Raw genomic sequence first — 15,941 nt, 5'->3', positions numbered from 1 at the left:
CAGGCTCTTCTGATTTCCAGGGTGAAGCGGCCGCTAAGAAGCTACGAGGCACATGTCCAGTAAATTAAGATATTCAGAGCCTTATTCTGTGAAGAATGGAGATCCAGCAGATATCTCCTGTGGTTCCAGAACGGCAGCCGAGTCCCAACGCTGAGCACAAAAGGGCATTAGTCCCCCACGTTCTAAGAAGCTACACACGGACCCAGCCACCACCCCTCACGGTCACCAGCTTACCGGGTGGAGAGTGGAGACGGAAGGGTCGGGCCTTGTCAGCGCCCAGTAGCATGGAAGGCAAGGTGTGGCCACAGGTCACAAGGCAGCACAGCGTCGGGGGACCTCACTGAAAGCCACCCTTGAGCAACAGGCATGTGGGGCCACCACCCACATGGCGGCCATGGAGCCTCCCGCCCCCACCAGCTGTCACCAAGGCAGAGCCCTGTGTGACAGTACCTCCTGCGACACAACACATGTTTGGAAATCTCGAAAAAGAAGGAGGCCATGAAAAGACTGTGCCCCATGAACCGAGCCATTAGAGCCATAACAGGCTGTCCGGGTGTGGGGGAGGGGCAGGTGGTTTAGGGGCAAGGAGGGAGAGGAGGTTGGAGCAGAGCTTAAAACTGAAATTGTGGGGGCGCCTGGGTGGCTCAGTCGGTTAAGCGTCCGACTTCGGCTCAGGTCACGATCTCGCCATCCGTGAGTTCGAGCCCCACGTCGGGCTCTGGGTTGATGGCTCAGAGCCTGGAACCTGCTTCCAATTCTGTGTCTCCCTCTCTCTCTGCCCCTCCCCCATTCATGCTCTGTCTCTCTCGGTCTCAAAAATAAATAAACGTTAAAAAATTTAAAAAAAAAAACTGAAATTGTGCCATGACTTTAAAATGTCTTAAATTCTGGAATAAGATGAGTCTCATCATAGGAAGCGGTTGCAGACTATGAAATCTAGCCAAGACATCTGTTCCAGGAACCGTAGCTGTGTACTAAACCACCCCGAAACTCAGCAGCTTTAACAACCAACATTTGTTGGGGTGCCTGGGTGGCTCGGTCGGTTAAGCGTCTGACTTTGCCTCAGGTCATGATCTCACAGTTCGTGAGTTCAAGCCTTGCGTCGGGCTCTGTGCCGACAGCTTGGAGCCTGGAGGCTGCTTCAGATTCTGTGTCTCCTTCTCTCTGTCTCTCCCCATCTCACACACACACTCTCTCTCTCTCTCTCAAAATTTAAAAAAGTTTGTTTTACTCACACATCTGCAGCCTGGGCAGTGCTCGGCAGGAACAGCTCACTTTTCTGTCCCAGGGAGCTCCCGCATCCTCAGGTGGCACCTACAGACGCATGGTGTCCAGGGCAGTGGCTAGCCCTGCCCTCTGCTGCTCAGACCACACAAGAGGGAGAGCGACCGGTCACAGCCCCCTCGCTGCTTCTAGGGGACCAGTGCTGGCCAAGACACTCTCAGGGGTGTCAGGGCTCCGGGGACCCGAGACCCAGCCCTGTGAGGAGTGTTGAGGAAGAGGAGGCTGATTTGGAGTGGGGGGAAGAGCGGAGGGCACACATGAGGCAGCTGAACCGGCAGGCCCTGAGTGAGGACAGGGCTGATGTCATGGGGTGCCCAAAGAGGACAATCAGTGGGCTGAAGTGACAGGGGGCTCAGCTTCGGGCCCTACTTAAAAGCCACTCCCAGGGCTTTCCAACCTGCTCCATGGGACAGGGAAGCAGCTACCTGGCTGGGGTGGGCCCCCCCGCCCCGGGGGGCGCAGTGGGACATCGCCCCCTGCAGGGTTCCCCGAGTCCAACAGCTCAGAAGCCTTGCCAAGAAGGAGGACTTTCAGGAGACAAACAGGAAGAAAACTTGGCCCAGAAACACTTATAATTAGCCCTTTCCTGTCTTCTCCCTGGAGCCCATCCAGCTGCATCACACCTGTATGACGTGCGGTCCATTTCACAAACCAAAACCCTGAGCTCTGAGGCTCAGAGAAACCCACAGGGCTGTGTGAGTCACCCACCCCACTGCTGCAGAAGCTCCTTAGAAGAGACGTGTCTGGACTGCCAGGACTGCCACACTCTTCCAGTAGAGGGCGCCCTACCCTGGCAGCAGAGGCCACCCAAAGCCCCTTTCCTCTGGGAAGCCTTCCCAGGTTAATGAGCACAAAGTGTGGCTTCCCCGGCTCTTCTTCCCTGCCTGGATTTTTCACGCTTCCAGCAGCTTCCCTGCGAGTACTCAGCACCCCATGGTGCACCCTCCCTGGCGGCCCGCAGCCACCACCCTCCATGTGTTAACTTCCTAACAGATCTGTATGCCAGGCTTCCCTCCCCCAGTTTATCCTATGCCTTGACAGTCTTAACTCGCTCAAAATCTGCTTCCAAGACACACGTGCCCGGGCACCAAAGGCCGAGCAGAAAGCATCCGACGGTTCCTCAGCCCTGTCCCCAGGCTGGCACAGCAAAGCCCTCCTAGCGCATCTCCTAGGCCCTCCCCCACTTTCTTTATCTTATCTTCAGTTGCGCTTTTGGACCTCTTGGGCAGAGGGGTAAGGCTGTGGCATGCTCCTGCTCTCGGCACGGCGTCCTTGCCGGCCCACAGAAGCCCCTCTCGGCTTTGTTCACCTCTTCCCTTCGTTCTGTACCCACCCCACCCCCTCCGTCCCTCTCCACATCACAGGCAATGCGTGTGATGCCCTCACATACATGCTCACGACTGGAAAGGAAGCAGCAGCGCATTCGGAGTGTGTCTGTTTGATCTACAGGAGCAGAATGGTTTTGACATGTTCTAACTCAACCCTGTGTGGTCTGTAAGTACGTCCGCTTCTAACTGCCTTAATCTGCCTTTACCCGCTGTCCCCTGTCACTGTCCAATCTATCATCCAGCTTGGCCCAGCTTCCTTCTGCTGCACACAAGGCCACTGCTCCTCTCGTCTTATTATTTCTATAGTTTATCAGTTGATTTTGTTTGGTTTTCTTTTTTTTTTTAATTTTTTTAATGTTTATTTATTTTTGAGAGACAGAGAGACAGAGACAGAACGCAAGCAGGGGAGGGGCAGAGAGAGAGGGAGACACAGAATCCGAAACAGGCTCTAGGCTCCGAGCTGTCAGCACAGAGCCCGACGCGGGGCTCGAACCCACAAACCATGAGATCAAGACCTGAGCGGAAGTCAGACGCTTAACCCACTGAGCCACCCAGGCGCCCCTTGTTTTCCCTGTAGCTGTGCAAACAATGCCAGTTCTCCTCTCATGCTGACACATATTTACTTTCTTGGCCAGGAACTCCCGTACGTTAAGCACGGCCTTGAGAGTAGGCATTCTTGCCCTGCCCCCAGTCTTACGGGAGTGTGCCTGAAGTTCATCCTTCAGTGTGACACCCTCCAAGCTCTCCCCGTATTCATCCGCTGCCCTGACCTTTCCCATAGCCTCCTTGGTTGCGTCAGCTCACGGAGAGCTCCTCCCTGGGCCGCTGAGACAAGACACACTCTGTCAATCGACCGTCCTTCGTGCACTGACCCGAAAAACTACTCTAAGTACTGTCCACGTAACTTGTGCCTGCTTACAAACCTACCCGACCAAGCAGTCAGCTCCTTAGGACAGGGATGTATATTAAACTCCTCTTTCTACCCTCAGGTACTTAGTACGTGTTTGATAAACACCTGTGGAGCACATAAGGGTGCCACGCTTCGTCAGCTCCAGCTCACGGGCCGGTGTGTTGTGAGTTCAAGGCCAGAAGACAAAACTGGAGGCAGCGAGGTCGGAGAACCAAGGCACAGGAGATCCCCCACGCCGGGTAGGAGGCGGGTGCACGCTCAGCCCCAGTGTCCCGTGTGCCGTCACACGCACCACTTCGTCGCATCTTCACAAGGCCCGGGAGGTCCATATTCCTAAAGAAATTGGCGGCTACGTGCATGAAGATATACCTTACACGTGTTCATCAAAGTGTTGTTTATCGAAACTCCATTAAGGGGAGGGGCGCCTGGGTGGCTCAGTCGGTGGAGCGCCCAACTTCAGCTCAGGTCATGATCTCACAGTCTGTGGGTTCGAGCCCCGCATCAGGCTCACTGCTGCCAGCACGGAGCCTGCTTCGGATCCTCTGTCCCCCTCGCTCTCTGCCCCTCCCCTGCTCATGTTCCCCCACTCTCTCTCTCTCAAAAATAAATAAAACATTTTTTTTTTAATCCATTAAGAAGGCTCGCTGATATGAAGGCAACAAGAAATGCCAACAGAACCAGTGGGCCAGACAGGCAGGTGACAGCCAGAAAACCCCAGTTATAAATAAGGACAAGGGGTTCTTACAATCCCAGGGAGGGAGGGAGGGAGGCCAGAATCAAAGGTCCAGAAGGACAGGGCAAGCAGTCACTCCGGGCAGCAGGGACCAGTCAGCCCCCAGGCCGACCCAAGCCAACTGTGTGGGGAGCAGGCTCAGGGCACAGGCCTGGGTGACCCAACCAGCCTGGGGCTCGACCAGAGCCTTTATAGCCCACAGTTAGGGCCTGGAGCCCAGGTGGACGGAAGCAACCTGCTGGGCTGCTGTCCCTTTGTCGGCTTCCTGTCTAAGTCTGTTTTCAAGGGCTCACCCAGTTCGCAATTCTCTTTGTTCTCAGCCATTTACAAATAGGTGCTCTGATTAAAGCTTTCTGATGTGGCCGTGACTGCCTTGTAAAGCTGTTGGGCTGTTTTCTGCTTACCAAGAATGGTACTTCACAGCCGGTATAGACTATGCCTTGCAAGGGCCTGCTTAACCAAGACCAGTCACCTTGTTAGTATGGGATGAAGGTGCGGGTGGCGCCTTCCACCTCCAGGCACCCATTTAATCCCTCCCAGCCGGGCATGGATCTCTGTTCATATTTTACCAGTAAGGAAACTGGGGAACCATTACTTGCCCGGGGTCACAAAGCTAGTCAGCGGTAGAGCCGGGCTTCAGACCATGCCTTTCTATCTCCAGAGTCCACACTGGCATCATCTCCAGTCAGGACAGGGGTCTGGGCACACTCATGGCTCCCCCAGCCCAAGGAAGTGGGTGTGTCTACACTGAGACCCTCACTGAAGCGTGCAACTCGACACCAGCCCAGTGGGTCATAACAGATGGCATGGGTCAGAGCGCAGAGGTGCAATCACCAGCACGGCAACAGAGAGTGCTTCCTGCGAGATTCAGCGCCTTGCCTCCCTCAGCGTTTTACCAAGAATTAAATCCCATGTAATCCTTGGGCATGCACTGAGAACCTTCCAGGTGCTCAGCACTTCCAGTTGAGACAAGAGGAGCGAAAGAGCGGGTTCTTCCTCGGATGTCTGGTAGATGTGTAACCCAGCCAACACTCAGCATGAAAGTACCCACCGGCCACGCCTCCCACAGAAGCGCTCCAAAATCCCACCACCAGCCACTCAGCTCCTCCCCAGGCCTTGCCTTCTTGGGTGTCTCTCACCCCAGAAGCCCCTACCCCACAGCCCATACCCGCAGAGCTCCCACTCCACACGCGAGAGTCTACGAAAATTTTTCCATAGGGCCCAAGAGGAGGGGCTGGAAGTAGGATACATTAAGATGTTACCCTGCCCCTGACAGATTTCCATAGCACCATCACCTGCCTTCCCAGAAAAGACGGGCCTTCCTTTACCCTGGGACATAAGTGACCCACCTGCCCTGAGAGGACTAAGGAGGGCAATAGGTGAGGAGGCCCTTTTGCATAGAGGGCTATTTTTAGCCCAGCCTGGGTCAGCATGTGCTTGTGGCTGGTCGGTAAACAGGTCCATCAAAGGAGCCATGCTCAAGTACAAAGGCAGTCAAGAATCTTGCTCTTGGAAGGGTTTATGAGCTCAGATCCACAGGTTTGAGGAACCTCCTGGCTTGGTCCCACTGTCCACCCACCAAAGCCATCAGTGGTCCTAGCCCAAAGCGTTGAGGGGGAAAATCATGAGAAATTGGCCATTGGGATGGCCACATGAGCCCCTCACTTCCTCTCATGGCGTGAGTCCTCGGAGAAGAGGAAGTGATGCCATTTCAGGACGCTGGTGACTTCCCTCCCCCCATCTCCAGCACCTTTCATCCTTCCTAGTGGGGGCTTACCCACCAATATTCATCATTCAGCTTCCCTGCTGACAACCTAAAGCGTCCCCGGAGCCCCGTATCAGATCCCAACTCAGTCTAAGCATCTCAGGACCTTCTCTCCACCTTTGGCTTCTCCTCCTTCCCCACTGGCCAACTGTTGCCGCCCCTGTGCGCATGCCGCCCTCTCCCACCTCCAAATACCTCAGGCCTCTGCTGGATTCCCAGGACCTAGCAGGTGCACAGTTGGCACACATAAGAATTTTCTGAATGAATGAGAGAGTGCATGATTACACAGCCCGGCCTCCAAATCCAAGCCAGACTCCTTTCTCATCTCCTCCCAACCCTGCCCCCACCGCACCCCAGTCCTTCTTCAACCCACCTCCGGGTGGTCTTCCCTGATCAATCTCTATAGCTCTGGGTAATTCTACACTCCTACTCCTGCCCCCTAATCCCCCAGCAACAAGACCCAGAACTCCGAAGAACAGCCCCGGTTCTCTCGTGAACTCTCTGACTCAGTTTCTCCCATGTCCCAGCTGGTGTCCGGTGGCCCGTCTTCCTGGGAATACCCAAAGTGCAGAGACCACACTCCCTCCCAAACCTGTACCCCCACTGCCCTCCCTGACTAGGCTCTGGGTAGGAACAGGTCGGGAGAGACTGATATTGACAGTGGAGAAAGGGACACACTTTGGAGAGACAGAAGAACGCAAAGGAGCCTCCTAGAACAAGAAGTTGTTTGGGACACAGCCCGCTCCTTGGGGCACGCTAGCCATCCACCCTGAGGCCAGGTCATAGGTCCGAGGCCCATAGCCCAGTGATGACCCTTCCAGAAACGAGAGCAGGCTCCACCCCAGGTCCCTGCACCCATTCCCCGTAGTCAGAGCGTCGAGTCCAACTGATGCTTCCAGGACCCCTTCCCTTTCTCCGCTTCCAGTAGCAATGGGAGGGGGAGAGGCCATGAGGAAGCTTGTTAATAGCTTTGAAGATGAAACAGGCCTGTGGCTGTGGATTGTTGACACAGCTACACTGAAGAGGCAAGCCTGGTTGGCTCTTAAGAGGCCGGGGTGATGCCAAGCCAATAAAACACAGCTATTGTCTCTTTGCTGCCCCTTTTAATGCCAGCTGCCCCTGGTGCATAAAAGGGCCTGCCACAGCCCAGGGAGCACAAGCCTTTGGCTCTGTCCTCTGCCAACTTCTCCACTGCTCCCACACCTTCCTATCTTCAACATGACCTGTGGCTTCAGCTCCGTGGGCTGCGGATTCGGTCCCAGGAACTTCAGCTGCATGTCAGCCTGCGGGCCCCGGCCCGGCCGCTGCTGCATCACCGCCGCCCCCTACCGCGGCGTCTCCTGCTACCGCGGCCTCACCGGCGGCTTCGGAAGCCACAGCGTCTGCGGCGGCTTCCGCGCCGGCTCCTGCGGCCGCACCTTCGGCTACCGCTCCGGCGGCGTGTGCGGCCCCAGCCCGCCCTGCATCACCAGCGTGTCCGTCAACGAGAGCCTCCTCACGCCCCTCAACCTGGAGATCGACCCCAATGCTCAGTGCGTGAAGCATGAGGAGAAGGAGCAGATCAAGTGTCTCAACAGCAGGTTCGCAGCCTTCATCGACAAGGTGGGTGTCCTTGATCACACCGTCCCTGAACCCGAACCGTGGTCAGGACTCCAGCGGGGCACTGAGGAGGGAGTCCGAGACAGGCCTTTGCCCACAGAAATCCCCAGCCAAGTCCAAAAGGGGAAGCAGTCACACCCCTAGGACACAGACAGAAAGACTAGAATCAGGAGCTGCCTATCTGATGGGGAAGACACATTGAAACCACGTAAGCAGAACTAGACACAGAAACTTTAGTGCTGAGAGAGAACATCTCCTCATGAGCACAGGGCTGCCAGGTGGGTAGTCAATGCTTTTGAGGTCAGATAGCCGTTTACGTGGGAAGGGGGTCCTCCCCACACAATAGTGGAAGACTGCCTGGAAGGACGGTCGTAGATCACACAGAGCTGTTCCTCTGCTACCTGGTTATTTGGCTGCTGAGTCGGGGCCAGAGTGGTTTATCCAAGCCTTGGGGCTCAGGATCCAGGGGTGAACAACAATCCCCACTCTGTGGGCCTTATAGGGGGGCAGGCAGTATATGGTCTGGACGCAGTTGAACCCATCAGCAGATGTCAGTGTCTGGCTCAAGTCTGCAGCCATCTTCCCCATGAGGGGACGAGGGAGAACTCTCCAACTAGAAAGCAGTTCTGGGGCTGGGGAGGGCTCTCTGGAGCCGGGCTGGAAAGAAGTCACTCTACAGAGATGCTCACCAGGAAGGACCCAAAAAGTCTGGAAATCTTTTTCAACAGACTTTGAAACAGTCTGTTTCAACACGAAACACCAAGGACAGTACCAGAAAAGACTTAGCAGGGTTGTAGCAGTCTCGAGACAAAGGGATCTGAATGAGGAAATGGACCGGCCGGGCCAGCCTCGTGGCAGGGAGATGGAGGTGAAATTTACCCGAGGCCCGATAGTCTGATTATTCTAGCGAGAGAAGAGCCCTCTGTGGGGCAGAGTTTTGAGTCTTTCCTCTGCCATTGTGAGGTTTTAGGCAGTCAGGTTAACATCCCTGGGCCTTCAGTTCTGCACCTGTAAAACGGGAGGGTTGGAGTACAGAGCAGGCCTGCCATCAAATCCCGGGTGACTATCATTCTAATGGCCTTGTTGTTGTAAGGTTTCAATGATTGGCACATACATTATTTTTCAACTTCTGCAGGCAGCCTTTCTAAAAAGGCCAGCCTGCCCATCTGCACGCCGACAACCACAGCTGCCCTGTGTAGTAGCTGTCCAGCCCGCAGGTGCCCAGGCTCACTAAACCCTTTAGTGAAGTGAGCATTAGCCTCCCACTCCGCAAAGAGGTTAGCTGCTGTGCCCAAGGACACGTGCAGCAGCAGAGTCTGGGCTCGGCATAGTTTAGCACATTCCGTGGCAGCCCGTAATGGCCCAGGAAAGACGGAAGCGGGCTCTCAGGAAGGACTTCCAGAGGAGCTGATGAAGCCCTGGTGTGGTTTTGACATTACACCGGCCGGGGAGGACTCTGGGTCTGAGAGTTGGGGGCCTGCAGGTGCTGGTGCTGGGATCCCCGCCTCTTGCCCCCCACCCCCATCCTGTAAGAAGAAATTCTCAGGCTCTGCCTCTGGGCGGCAGGTGCGCTTCCTGGAGCAGCAGAACAAGCTTCTGGAGACCAAGTGGCAGTTCTACCAGAACCGCAAGTGCTGCGAGAGCAACCTGGAGCCCCTGTTCGAGGGCTACATCGAGACGCTGAGGCGGGAGGCCGAGTGCGTGGAGGCCGACAGCGGGAGGCTGGCCTCGGAGCTCAACCACGTGCAGGAGGTGCTGGAGGGCTACAAGAAGAAGTGAGTGCTGGAAGGTGCTGGCTCAGGAAAGGGCTTGAAGGAAGCTCCCAGCGCAGGGAGCAGTGTCTGGGTCTGTGGCTGGGACTCTGCCTGAGGACGGGGAAGAATCTGTACTCTGTCCTTCCTGGAGGCACATGGGGCCTGCAGGTGGGTCCTGGCCCGCTGGGAGATGGAGTTCACCTGGCCTTCCCATATGCAGGTCAGGGAAGTGATATTTTCTCCCTTTTTCCATCTACCAGACACTTCTCTTACGACCCCAGAAAAATTAACACCCCCGGTGCCTTTGAATCTAGCCTTCAAGGTCCCGGACGTTGCTTCTCAAGTTTACTCCTTGACTCAACCAGCATTTTCTGAGTGCCTACCAGGTGCCAGGCAGACACCGAGAAGGGTGCAGGCAATCCAAGGGCAAGGCGTGGACACAGTGCCTGTCCTCGTGGGGCTTGCAGTCTGCTGGGAAGCAGGTCTGATACGGTCACGGCACAGGCCATCTGTCATAAAGTGTGACACAGGATACAGAGGGTGCACACTGTGTATTCTATAGGATGCTGGTTTCCAGGGGTGGCTAGTAGCACTCTCAGCCATGAACTTGCCAGACCGCCACACTCCCTGCCTCTGGCTTGGAGCTGGCCTTGCCCACAGAGCAGGAGGAAGTGGCAGGCTTGACTGGTACTGGCTGAGCCCAGAAGGGGAAATGACTGAGAGGGGTTCCCATTATCTATAGCAAAGCCAGGGGCAGAAGAAAGGAAAATGGAGCCCTGGGTGAAAAAAATACTCCCCCGCCCTCTGCACACACACTCATGCACGTGTGCACACACCAAGCTTCCAGATCCTGCCCTCCCCCCCATCCCCACCGAAAAGATCAGAGGTGATGTGAGAATGGGCACTTCAGTTCTCCAGTGTATCTCAGCAGGCCTGGACAGGCAGCCTGACTTCTTCTTGGTCCTGCCCCACGTCTTCTGGAGGCGGAGGGACGAGCAGGGAGAGGGTCTAGGAATCAGGCATGCTTCATGGCCAAGTTGAGAGCTGCTCAGGCAGCGTCCTGTTCTTCCCTCCCACCTCAGGTATGAAGAAGAGGTAGCACTTCGGGCCACAGCGGAGAACGAGTTTGTGGCTCTAAAGAAGGTGAGTGCCAGAAGCCCAGCCCCACCCTGAGTCCCTGGCTGTCCCCTCCTCACTGCCCCGCCACATTGCCGCCAAGCCCTCAGAGCGCCCTGAGGACAGCTGGCCTCACAGCCCCTTGAACCCCACACAGGAGGTGGACTGCGCTTACCTCCGCAAGTCAGACCTGGAGGCCAACTCGGAGGCCCTGATCCAGGAGATCGACTTCCTGAGACGCCTGTACGAGGAGGTGAGGGAGCTCTCAGCTGTGGTGCGCATGCCCAACCCCCTGCCCAGCCCCCCAGAGGCCTGCTGACTTGGAAACCCAGGCTTGAGGCTGGAAGGTTGCAGGGGAGCAAGGAGAGGGAAGAAGGGAGGCAGAGGAATGGAGAACAAAAAGGGGACGGGATTAGTAAGGGGCAAGAGAGGGCAATCCCCAGGCCAGCCCACACAAAGCATCCCACAGCCTTAAGCTGTTTTCTCTGGCAACCAATAGCCTTCTTTTATAGACTTGGCCCAGCAGAATGTGAATGGGGCCTGACACAGGGTCTGGGCCCTGGGAAGCATCCACAGCATTCTGGCAGAGCGGGAAGCAGCCCAGGCTCACAGGGGCCTAAATGTCCCTGAAGCAAGCATTTGAAAAGTGGTTGCATCTTCCTCTAAAAGGAATTTCTTAACTGTACATAAAGTCCTACAATTTCATCAGAGGATTATCAGCTCCGCATAGGAGACTTTGGCTCCAAATAGCTCAAAGAAAGTACAGGCATCAGCATCAGCGAGTGACAAAAGGCACAGATAACTTGCTTCTGCTTCTTCCCCCACTCCTACCCCCGCAGGAGATCCGCGTTCTCCACGCCCACATCTCAGACACCTCGGTCATCGTCAAGATGGACAACAGCCGGGACCTGAACATGGACTGCATTGTGGCCGAGATCAAGGCTCAGTACGACGACATCGCCAGCCGCAGCCGGGCTGAGGCCGAGTCCTGGTACCGCAGCAAGGTGAGGGGCACAGGACACCTGTCTCTTAGACATGGCAGCACGAGGGAAGCCAAGTATTTATTAAGAAGGCCTCTTTTGTCTGGAGTTTCTGATCCCGTGGGATAGTAACAGAATGCCACACAGCTCTCAAGTTATAATCGCTGGGCAGGGCTGCCATGTATAGTTGCACAGGCTGAGCACTGTACAACGTCCCAACCATCTGTGGTGTCTGAATGGGAGGGAAACTGCATCCTGAGCTCAGGAGCGCCTCTGTTTCCCCCCGCACACCCCCCCCCCCCCAGTGCGAGGAGATGAAGGCCACGGTGATCCGGCATGGGGAGACCCTGCGCCGCACCAAGGAGGAGATCAACGAGCTGAACCGCATGATCCAGAGGCTGACCGCCGAGGTCGAGAATGCCAAGTGTCAGGTACGGGTCGCCTGGGGCCTCCCCAGGGCCACACAGGCAGTGTGTGCCCCGACTGGCTCTCACCATTCATGATCCAGCCCATTTGCATGGCTCATGTCCCTGGTTGTGGTCCCTCAGGGGGACTCCGTTAATGAAGGGGAGAGGCCTGTTCTTGGGGTGTCCCCAGCTGGGGGAGGGGAGAGACTGGACACATGAGGGAAATGGACCGAGACACCCAGGACCATGACCCACTCTGTTCTCTCCTGGGCCCCAGAACACCAAGCTGGAGACCGCAGTGACCCAGGCTGAGCAGCAGGGCGAGGCGGCCCTGAGCGACGCCCGCTGCAAGCTGGCCGAGCTGGAGGCCGCCCTGCAGAAGGCCAAGCAGGACATGGCCTGCCTGGTCAAGGAGTACCAGGAGGTGATGAACTCCAAGCTGGGCCTGGACATCGAGATCGCCACCTACAGGCGGCTGCTGGAGGGCGAGGAGCAGAGGTGAGGCCCAACCCAGCTGCCCCAGGAATTACACTTGCCTAGATCTGCCCACCTTTGATTCCTCCATATCCCAGTCTCAGTCCCAAGAACTGACCCCAAGCTAGACTCTGGGGTCTTGGAATCCCAAGTTTCAAAGGACTGGATCTTGGACATAGCATCCAGAGAGAAAAATGAAGGTCAAGTGTCACTGTGAGGTCTAGAGTCCCAGAGAACCCAGGTCCAGAACCAAGATACCCACTCTCTCAGTTTAGAACATCCTCAAATTTTTCCATCCTCAAGTCTTTCAAGATCCACTCATTGCCTGGTTTCTAGGAGGTTACCTTGCTCAAGGGTGGAGTTGCAGGCCAAAGTGTGACACTGGCCTCATGCGACTGCCCAAGAGAACCTTCCCTTTCCTAAAGCTGGACCCATCCAAGTATGCCATGTATGGTTGTACAGGCTATGCACTGCACAAAGGCAGCCACCTGAAGAGCAAATAAGAGCTGAAATCCAGCCCATGCTCTGCTTGCCAAATAGTGTGGCCTGGCATTGCTGAAACTGCCAGAAAGATACTTTTTAAAAGGTATTCAAGGGCATAAATATAGACCAAAAATAGACCTGAGATGATCCCTTCCCGCCTAGAGGAAATTTGAGGATCTCATCCTGACTTTTCTCTTTCCTTTCTTACCTTTTCTCCACTCAGGCTGTGTGAAGGTGTTGGAGCTGTGAATGTCTGTAAGTATCTTGAGCCCTGAAAAGGAAAATTTCCTGTTGGCAACAAGAATTCTCTGGCTGTGAGCATATAGAAACACTGTGGGGAGCGTTTCCATTAATTCCCTCAGTAAATGGTAGTAGGTTGGTCATGCAGCAGGAGCGGCTAAGGTTAGCCTGCAGGAAGAACTGGCCAGCATACATGGGGTAGGGGAATAACAGGTCACTGCAGAACGGAACCTGAGATGTCACTCAATACAACCGCCACCTTGTATAGGTGAGGAAGCCGAGGACCAGAAAAAGGAAGGGACTTGCCCAAGTCGCAAAGCAGAACGAGTCTCAGAACTCAGGGCTCCTGGCTCTCCGACGAAGGTTCCTTCCATGCAGCTGAAGGCCCTTTGTGTCCTTCCCTTGAGGGTTAGGCAGATCAGAGAGGCCGAAGGAAGGTGGCCAGATGGGGTGGCCACCAGCAAGAACTCCCGACTGTGCCCTTGTGTCCACAGGCGTCAGCAGCTCCCGGGGCGGGGTCGTCTGTGGGGACCTCTGCGTGTCCGGCTCCCGGCCTGTGACCGGCAGCGCGTGCAACGCCCCCTGCAGCGGGAACCTGGCGGTGAGCACCGGAATGTGTGCGCCCTGCGGCCAGCTCAACACCACCTGTGGAGGGGGTTCCTGCGGGCTGGGGAGGTGTTAGGCATCCCCAAGAGAGAGCCAGAGAAGCCCCTCCTGCCTGCCAGATGTGCCCCTGCCTCCACCTCCAGCTGAGAACAGCGGTGCCTCGGTAGCTCTTCCCCTCGTGTTCTGAGAATACACCATGCGGCTCTTTCCCATCAGCCACTCCTCTGCTCGTACTTGTCCTACTGGAGGGGGCTGCTGCCTGGGAATGGACCCTTCCCTTCTGCTGTGTTGGCCTCTGGCCCCTCCCAGGGAGAAGGGCTCTCCTTCCCTGGCAGGAGCACTGCTGGAGGCCTCCCCTGCCTCTCTGGTCTCTTGTCTCCTGTTTTTCCCAATAAACTGGAGGACCTGCTTTCTGTGCTGTGGTATCTTGCTTTCTTGGCCTGAGCCCATGTCCACTGACCGGTGAGCGCCCCGGCCCCACGGGCCTTTGAAGACTGGGGCAGATCTGAGCTGTCTCAGGGCCTGGACACCTGCAGGGCCCGTCCCCAGACAGTGGCATCCTCCCCTGGCCAGGTAGTTTTGGACTTCTTCTTCTGACTGGTTCTGAAGGGAACCAAAGGAGGTCATGGTGTCGGCTGGAAGGCAGTTGGGGCAGTTGGTTCTAGCCTCCTTGCCCCTCACATACACCCCACTTTCTTGGTACACCCTCACTCTCTCCCCTCCCCACCACCATGACCACCCACCCACACAGCACAGCAGCAACCACCTCAGGTGGCCGCCCTGTGTCAGTTTGGACCCCACCCCACCCCATTCCCACTGCTGCCCATCAAACAAGGAGAGATAAGACCCCTGACACCCACCTCTTGCCCATCCTTCCCACCCACCCCCCCCATACACACACCTCTTCAGCACCTGGGACAGCCTCCTCAAAAGCCCCGTAGCTGGTAAGAGCATACCATCTACTCGTTTCCTCAGCTCCCCTCCACACTACTCTCATCCTCAGATACCTCAGAGCTTCAATCCTAAGGCTGAGAGGGCTCCTCTGTCCCCCGCATGGCCTGATCTCTCCTGTTCTCCATTCAGGAAGAGTGGAGGAGTTCTCAGGAGGAAAAGCTTGAGAGGCCTCTAACCTCATTCAGGAAGAGCCAGGCCTGGAATAGCCTTCCTCAGACCCCAGCCCTCCTGTGCAGTCTACTTCCTTCTCACTGACCCTCTTCATTTGTCCCTTTGCCCCAGCTGTCCCCAGCCCCCATGCTGGCCACTCTCCCTCCAGGCCCTGCTCCTTCCCACCCATCTCCTCAAGCTGTTCTACGAGGACCCGCTACCTTCCCTCACTCCCTCCTGGAATCCCTGGGGCCCTCTCGGTTCCTCACCCAAGCCCCCTAGGTTCCCTGTGGCCCTCTGTCCCTCCCCATTCCTGAGCCCTGAGTCTCAGGCCCTCCACTACCTTCTTCTGCCTGTTCTGCCTTGTTTCAGGCCCTCAGCTGCTCCCAGGCCGAACCTCTCCCTGGCTCATATCCCTCACCCAGACAACCTTGCCCTTGAACTTTCAGGTGCCTTGGGGCCCTTCTCTCACCTCTCGGCACACACTGCCTGGGCAATGACATCAGTCTCTGGCCTGCAGTTACCACCACTGTTAATGGCCTCCTTGATTAAAATCCCCCAGCTGCACTTCCGAGTCCGGATGACTCTCCCGATGCCCGACCTCACTCCCCAGCTTCAGACCCACTTGCCCCAGTTCCTACAAGACATCTCCACTTGGCAGTTCTGGAGACTCTTCTAAGCCAACAGACCTTCGGACTGAACTCACTATTCGCTCTCTGCCCACCAGAGCCTCCTCTTGTGTCCCCTGTCAAGATCATTAACACACTTGCCCAGACCTATAATCTCCCCATGCCTGCATTCTCACCTTCAAAACCAATCAACCCCCAAGTGCTTTCATTTTCTATCTCCTAAGTACCCCTCTAAACCATCCCTTTCCTCTCTCTCTGCTGCCACCACCCACATTCCAGGCCCCCACCATCCTGGCTCGAGTGCCGGTCTTCTTGCCTCCCAGCCCACACCCCACAGCAGCCAGAGGTCTTTATAAAACACAAGTCTGACCTTTCAGTGGGTCCCCATTGCCCTCAGGATGAAGTCCAGACTCCTGAACACAGCACACCAGTCCTATATATCTGGCTTTGACTGATCTCAGCTCCTCTCCCCCACTCCCTGTCGCCCCTGCCTTCCTCCCTGCCTCTGGCTCAGGATGCCTTGAACACA

General features: G+C 56.2%; 1 protein-coding gene across 1 annotated transcript; it reads left to right on the top strand.

Moving 5' to 3' along the window:
- The first annotated feature begins 7,193 nt into the window (after window positions 1-7,193).
- On the top strand, window positions 7,194-14,059 carry LOC132675216 (keratin, type II microfibrillar, component 7C). The gene is made up of 9 exons (XM_078449840.2): window positions 7,194-7,622; window positions 9,186-9,394; window positions 10,456-10,516; window positions 10,647-10,742; window positions 11,329-11,493; window positions 11,775-11,900; window positions 12,154-12,374; window positions 13,057-13,088; window positions 13,568-14,059. The coding sequence occupies exons 1-9, from the start codon at window positions 7,239-7,241 to the stop codon at window positions 13,753-13,755; spliced, it is 1,482 nt and encodes a 493-aa protein (XP_078305966.2). The 5' UTR covers window positions 7,194-7,238; the 3' UTR covers window positions 13,756-14,059.
- Window positions 14,060-15,941: the final 1,882 nt, after the last annotated feature.

This window comes from Panthera onca, chromosome B4, assembly GCF_046562875.1.
Source record: "Panthera onca isolate mPanOnc1 chromosome B4, mPanOnc1 haplotype 2, whole genome shotgun sequence".
Lineage (NCBI taxonomy): Eukaryota > Metazoa > Chordata > Mammalia > Carnivora > Felidae > Panthera > Panthera onca.
The sequence above is the reverse complement of the archived record's forward strand: the minus strand, read 5'-3'. Positions and strand labels throughout refer to the sequence as shown.

Bases quoted from the DNA above. Each gene is read 5' to 3' on its own strand.
- LOC132675216 (XM_078449840.2), top strand. From the start codon at position 7,239: ATGACCTGTGGCTTCAGCTCCGTGGGCTGCGGATTCGGTCCCAGGAAC. The intron at 7,623-9,185 runs GTGGGTGTCCTT...TCTGGGCGGCAG, and splicing joins TCGCAGCCTTCATCGACAAG to GTGCGCTTCCTGGAGCAGCA. The intron at 11,494-11,774 runs GTGAGGGGCACA...CCCCCCCCCCAG, and splicing joins AGTCCTGGTACCGCAGCAAG to TGCGAGGAGATGAAGGCCAC.